The sequence below is a fragment of the Micromesistius poutassou genome, assembly GCF_964030765.1.
Source record: "Micromesistius poutassou genome assembly, chromosome: 16".
NCBI classification, from domain to species: Eukaryota; Metazoa; Chordata; class Actinopteri; order Gadiformes; family Gadidae; genus Micromesistius; species Micromesistius poutassou.
In genome coordinates, this window is record NC_140286.1 from 16,710,941 (window position 1) to 16,718,350 (window position 7,410).

The following is a 7,410-nucleotide window of genomic DNA, read 5'->3' on the forward strand; positions in this document are numbered from 1 at the left end:
ACTTCCGCATGGGTCTCAGAAAGCTTCTGAGACCCATAGCATTTTACAGACCCATGGATCTACGTGCTATTGCCCGCTTTCATAAAGCGAATCCACCCATTCCGAGTGTCGATGACGATACAAATGGTACGTTTTAAGCTTGTTTATGTTTCCGCACGTGAACGACTTCATGCCTGTCTACGCTTCAAACTTGTGCATGTTTCAGAAAATGTTCAACAGTGCCCCCTTGGGTCACACTTTTCGGTGGGTCCCAGAAATCGGTATAACACCGGAATCGGATTTGTAGTAGCATTCTGAGAGCAATGCGGAAGTATTGCGTGCATGGAGCCTATAGGACTCTGGGGCTGGTTGGGGCTGCACCTGTTGCACATTAAGTAATGAGGTGCACAGGTTAAACCAGCCATCACCACACACACACACACACACACAGGGAGAGATCTCCTGGATGGCAATAAACCAGAGTTTCAACACCACTGCCCTGTTTCCTTTTGTCTGGTGGAGCCCAATATGAGCTCCACTATGGCCTCCCAATATGGCCACACTCTTCCTAGGAGGCCACACTCTTCCTAGGAGGCCACACTCTTCCTAGGAGGCCACACTCTTCCTAGGAGGCCACACTGGCTAGGAGGCCACACTCTTCCTAGGAGGCCACACTCTTCCTAGGAGGCCACACTCTTCCTAGGAGGCCACACTCCTCCTAGGAGGCCACACTGCCTAGGAGGCCACACTCTTCCTAGGAGGCCACACTCCTCCTAGGAGGCCACACTGCCTAGGAGGCCACACTCTTCCTAGGAGGCCACACACTGCCTAGGAGGCCACACTCCCCCTAGGAGGCCACACTCCCCCTAGGAGGCCACACTCCCCCTAGGAGTCCACTCTCCTCCTAGGAGTCCACACTCCCCCTAGGAGGCCACACTCCTCTAGGAGGCCACACTCCTCTAGGAGGCCACACTCCCCCTAGGAGGCCACACTCCCCCTAGGAGGCCACACTCCCCCTAGGAGGCCACACTCCCCTAGGAGGCCACACTCCCCTAGGAGGCCACACTCCCCTAGGAGGCCACTCTCCTCCTAGGAGGCCACACTCCTCCTAGGAGGCCACACTCCTCCTAGGTGGATTGTGGTTTGAGAAAAGACTGAGATTATTATGACAATAATAGATGGGATCAGATCATTTTAATTAATTAGATGCCTCATATAATTAGATGCCTCATATTAGATGCCTCTGATAATTAGGTAGTAGGTATTACAATATGACACATTTAAATTGTTGTTATATATTGTCATTATAGATATTCTTATTATTGTAATTAATCATTTTTAACAGCAATACCTCAGCCTGTGACTGGTTGGAAGTTTTCAAATCTGTCGACATACATCATGTATCCCTGTAAAGCAGGTGTCTAAAAAGTTTGGTATCTCTTCGCCCCTAGGGGGTGCTAGAATTTGCGGTCAAAGTCAAACGATTAACACCGCCACTGCAATGCACGGCTTCTCTGAAACCTGGTTCATATGCCTTATTTTACATGCACATTTTATATACATTTTCTCCCCTTGAGATATAGATCTCTTTTTATTTATATATATTTTTACATCAATGTTAAGGCCACCCCATTTACCATGAATCATTTATTATACCACACAACAGTAAACACCAGCCAAACTCCATTTTGACTCAGCACATTTGTTGTTGTTGGGAAAGTTTCAACTCTTGTAGCCTTTGTATCTATACACTAATTGACATGCCTCCCCGTTACGTTTGTGTTTGGTATTAAAACCTTGTGTGTTTCAGTGAGGTCATGTGGAGAGCATTTCAAGTCAATCTTGTAAATCTTGAATTTAAGTTTGGAAACCTCTGTGTCAAACTGCTTGGTACATCAGTTGGTAAACTACAGTACATTGTCATCATTACTTTTGGTTTATATTTCATGGTTTTCTTAATTTGTATGTATAGTTTTGTAAATATGAATCATATTTAATGATATGTTGATTGTATTGTATTTGTTAGTTAAAAACCTTTTTTTTAAGTGCAAAACTAAAACATAAAGTAAGCAAGACATGCACAATGTCCCCAATCTCCAAATGTCCTGCCCGGTGTTTAACCAGTTCCATTTTTATCTCTTGACCAGGAGTATGAACATTAATTACACCACTCTCTCAAAAAAGAAATCCAAAGTTTCCTTCTAATTGCATATCAATGCAAGACTATAAATATTACATGGACAAGAAAACTGGTAAAGAATCATAGAATGCCACCAGAGGGGGCACAAGTTGACTTTATGCAGTGAGATGCTGTCACACACATTGGATAAGTAAGTGTGACAGTCTGATAAGCAATACACGCATATAAACCCTTGCAACCGCCTTCCCTGGAGCATTTTTGGTGTCACTCTTAATTCTGTGGTTGTATTTGAAACCACCAGCTTGCGATGTCTCACGCATGGGGATATGGACCAAATAATGGTGAGGCATTTGCATTGTATTTATAGCACCTATTTGATGAAGTTCATCTTTAGATTGTAAATACAGTTGAATAGAATTAAAGATGAAATTAGGATTTTCCTAGTTTCACCTTATTTTTTGGAGAGCTTAGTTCAAGGCATCACTATATCTATGTTCTGGATCTAATTCTGTTTCGTAGGGCCTGAGACTTGGGCAGAAGGGTTTTCTGTTGCTAATGGACCCAGGCAGTCTCCGATCAACATCATTCCCAACCAGGCCCAGTACGATGGCTCTCTGAGGCCACTTAAACTAAAGTACGACCCGTCCAACTCCAGCGGCATCCTCAACAACGGACACTCCTTCCAGGTGGACTACGTGGACGATGGGAATACCTCTAGTGAGTACTGCCTCTTCTAGGCTCCTAATGAAGTGAGGTGAACTGAACTACTCTAGCTGCTGCTGTCCTTGAAGATGTATCATGTTTATGTTGACATGTGGGGCACTGATCTGCTAATCAGACCTTAAAAACAATGGCTTGATAAACAGTGTGATTATATGGGGATGCTAAAGTCACTAAAGTCACAGTGACACTATAACAACTAAATCAGAATGACTATTATATATCTGCAGGTAATCTGGATACCTTGGTTGCATTCTCCACTTCCAAACATTTCCCCTGAATACCTAGCATCATTTTAGTTGTTTTGCTATTGCACAATGTATTTTCCAGTGCACTAATCATAATCGAGGAGCCAACTAAAGTGGCACTGTATACATATGCCCACAGCCACTCTTAAAAAATGATATCCAATTATCTTTTATTCCATGAAATGTTCTTCTTAGTCTGATTTCTGCTCTCTCTCCACAACTCCCAAGCGTTGACTGCCGGTCCAATTTCTGGAATCTATCGTCTAAAGCAATTTCATTTTCACTGGGGTGCCAGCGATGAGAGAGGTTCCGAGCACACAGTCAATGGAGTCATGTTCCCCTGTGAGGTATGGCCTTTATACTGTAACTTTGACCTTTTTGGGTGATTGATCTTTTAAATATTAGAAGGTAAAGCGATCCTGAGGGAAATACCAAAAACTGATCAAATCTAACACACTATCTAACGTTTTAAACAAAAACGAATACTGATTAACTTAGTTAACCTAGCCCTGAAATTAAGTACACACACAAACACGTTGATGCCACGTAGCTCTAGAGACTCGAGTTTGATTCCAAAACTTCTATAGAATCTATATCAAGTTTTCATGTTCTCCCTCTGTGAGTCTTATCAGGAAGTGCGGCATGTCAGGCGCTGATAAGGGTCCCCCCCAGATAAGGGTCCCCCCCAGCAAAGTGCCCTGACAATGACAAGTGAGCTAGGTGCATTGAGCGTCATCTAATGTTTACTACTTTCTGTCACAGCTCCATCTGGTGCATTGGAACACCAAGTATCCCAGCTTCGGTGAGGCTGCCAGCCAGCCTGACGGCCTGGCTGTTGTGGGGGTCTTTCTCAAGGTGATTTCTTATTTTGAATCATTTGGCAGTGTTTACAAGCATTTCGGACTCTCAGTAGTAAGAGATTGTATATCAGTTTACAGTTTCTTCTTGGGTTTTCATTTTCATTAGTTATTCTACACACAATGTATGTTTGGTGCCCTTTGGAAATTGCTTTTATATTATTTAAATCTCAATTATATATTTAATCGGCTGTGAGTTTATTGCAGGCGCGATTCTAGGTTTCTTAAACATCCGGGGCTCAGTGGGGGGTATCGAGCGATCACGGGGGGGGGGGGGGGGGGGTTATGATAACCCTAACCCTAATAAAACAGCCTAGTGACGCCACTGGTTTATTGAATGTATTATGACTTCATTATGACTTTTAATAATAATAATAAACTTTTGACCATGAAGTCCAACATAGGTTTTATAATTTGATGAATAAGTGGCCAGAGACACATAGAAGGCGACAGGGATAATGAAAGAAGGGAAATACATTTTTGAAATAAATCATTTGGTTTAACCACCATTTCACGGCAATGAGGAACTGATGGATGCAGTCCAGGCATTTGATAATTCTTACCCCTATTACATGGATGAGTAAAAGATCCATGTATCCTTGCTTGGACATTTCTAGAGCTTGAACAAAGACAGCGAATATGATGACGGAAGGATAGTGTCGCCAACTTGTGTCCATGACTACAAAGCACATGCATAACGCCACATAGTTTAGGTATCGTGACTTCATTATATTTGCTTTATCCTAACTCCACAAGGTTCTCAATTGGTAACAAAACCTCAAAGTCAATTGCGTTGGCAGCAGAAGAGCCTTCATGCAGCATATGTGTTGTAGCCACACTTTCATAGTTCTTTATCTGTCAGGCATCAGGTCTGTGATTCAGACATGCGCTCAGCCGTCTCACTTGCACGTTTTTTCTATCATTTGAGATGTCGGCTATATGAGCACAGGCTCTTTGGGGGACTTTATTTGATCTTGTCGTGTGATGTCAGGGTTGTGTAATCGGACTCTTGCTTTTGGTGAATTGACGCCACTGCAGAGATGGCAGTGCACATAGCACACAGCTCCTTAAGATCCAGCAGTACAAAATTTGACATTTTGACAAGACATTTAAGTGTATAAGGTTATGCACTTAATTTGAGGAAGACATACCAGGACTTGGGTTGTGTGCACTACCAGGTGTGTCAGTCTCGCTATTGGAGCAGGTCCGCATGATAGATGTTGTTAGGTTCCCAAACATTATAAACGGCAGATATTCCTCTTTATGATCATCTTTTGGCATAGGACATTACCTAGATGGACATCAAAAGCCCTCTGCCAACAGTCCAGTCAATTAATGTGTGTCTGTGTGTGTTTCTTCATTTCTGTATACCCCAGATTGGTTCAGCGAATCCTAGACTACAAAATGTTCTGGATGCATTGAATGCAATCAAGTCAAAAGTAAGTTACCCTAATCAAGCATATACGTGCCATTACATTAACGTAAAACATTAAGGCTTTTTCCTCCCCGAAAGGCATGGACAACTTAGGGATGGAGTTAGGCAAACTGCTTACACATTATAATCTATTATCTTATCATTTCCTCTATGCAGGGCAAGCAGAACAACTTTGCAAACTTTGATCCAAAAACCCTTCTTCCTGTTTCTCTGGACTACTGGACTTATGATGGCTCCCTGACCACTCCCCCTCTGCTAGAGAGCGTCACATGGATTGTCCTAAAAGAGCCGATCAGTGTCAGCCCTGCACAGGTAGTTATTGTATTTCTTCACTCATCCAGTCTATTCCATCATTTCGTATCTTCCTTTTCACAATGTAGTTTACAGTTATAGTTTGTGATTCATATTTTATGAATAAATAATATAAATCGTATTTAACGTAATTAATAAATATAATAATACCAATTACCAGTCAATTAAGTATGGTTTAGTTAAAAATACATATGTAGCAAAGAGATAGGCATATTCATAATTATGATTCTACACTGTATATATATTTATATATTCACAAACCAAACTTTATGTAACCAATGACCATTATTTGCTAAATAAATTGACAATTTGCAAAAGCAAAGCTAAAAGGGAGTATCATCTAATCACGTAAGTGATTGAATGTATGTGAGGCAAAACAAGGCAAGCATATTTGCAATAATTCTCCAAAGGGAGTAGTCAGATCTCAGCAAGCATGCACAAGTGAGATAAGACATTGTAGGTCCTTAACGGGCTGGTATTGGGGGTGGCTGTATCTCACTACTGCTAACTTCTATCCACCCATAACTGTTGGCTCATGAGGACATTCAGATAGCGCTGTTCTGTACAAATACACACATGCATACATAGTTATTTTATTGTTATATTGGACCACATTTACTAATAGTTTTTCAATGGCTGATCATGGGTAGATGTGTTACCTACACAGTAAGGCCAAATTACTCAGAATCAACTACTCAGCTGTTTCCCAACCAGGCCCAGAATCTTGGATCTAAATTTGACTCTGGACTGTTTCTATCTCTTTATCGTTTTCCCGACCACCTTATCAGATGGCTCAGTTTCGCAGTCTTCTCTTCAATGCTGAGGGAGAGGCTCCGTGTTGCATGGTGGACAACTACCGGCCACCCCAGCCTCTGAAGGGACGCGTGGTTCGCGCATCTTTCAAGTAAAGAGCCTTTTCTCTGGCCGGCCTTGAGCCTCCTACATACAACTTCCTCTGGATCCAACCCTCACCACTATGTTACATTATATTTTTATTTTCATTTTTTTCTTTTTGGCATTACTTATATTTTGTGATCTGCATTGTCTGAGGAAAATCGTGGAAAAAAAAGGTTGAATTAGATACAAATGAAATCTTCCTATGCGGACATTTGTCTCAATTTTTAATTTAGGTAATATGATGATTGATAAATGTTATCTTGTTTAAATTATGGTAAGAAATTCAAAATACAATTATTATCTTAATAAATGAAGATTATATTAACAAGTAAATTCAAAATCATGAACCAGTGGAATATGTTTTGCTTATATTTTTGCTATTTTCAATTTGATATGTATGGATGTATTAGTATGGTATAATCAGCATAGTACATGTAGAATAGTATAGTGTGTAGCATAGTAAACTCGTCATGCTGATGCTCACATGCTCATGCATGTTTTTCTTAGTCCTTTATGCAGCAGTGCACAAATAAATTGCTTGTGAACGGATTATTTTTGTTTTCTTTGCTAATAAAGAAATACTCAATACGTGATCTAATTGAGTGAATATGTACAACAACAATCTATAATAGAAACAATATAATGACCATTATGTCCAAAATAGGGCTAAATTATTTGCAAACGCAAATTAGTTTAGAGGTTCAGAACGCAACATAGGATGGTGACTAACATTTGGATTGGATGGACATGTTTATTACCACATTTGTGTCTTATTATTTTTATACCAGTATGTTCCTGTGTTTCCTCCTGTTTCCTGCCGAC

General features: G+C 40.9%; 1 protein-coding gene across 1 annotated transcript; it reads left to right on the forward strand.

Annotated features, from left to right (window-relative positions):
* Window positions 1-2,350: 2,350 nt before the first annotated feature.
* Window positions 2,351-7,181, forward strand: cahz (carbonic anhydrase). The gene is made up of 7 exons (XM_084481352.1): window positions 2,351-2,460; window positions 2,639-2,836; window positions 3,316-3,434; window positions 3,850-3,942; window positions 5,321-5,383; window positions 5,536-5,691; window positions 6,480-7,181. The coding sequence occupies exons 1-7, from the start codon at window positions 2,427-2,429 to the stop codon at window positions 6,597-6,599; spliced, it is 783 nt and encodes a 260-aa protein (XP_084337478.1). The 5' UTR covers window positions 2,351-2,426; the 3' UTR covers window positions 6,600-7,181.
* Window positions 7,182-7,410: the final 229 nt, after the last annotated feature.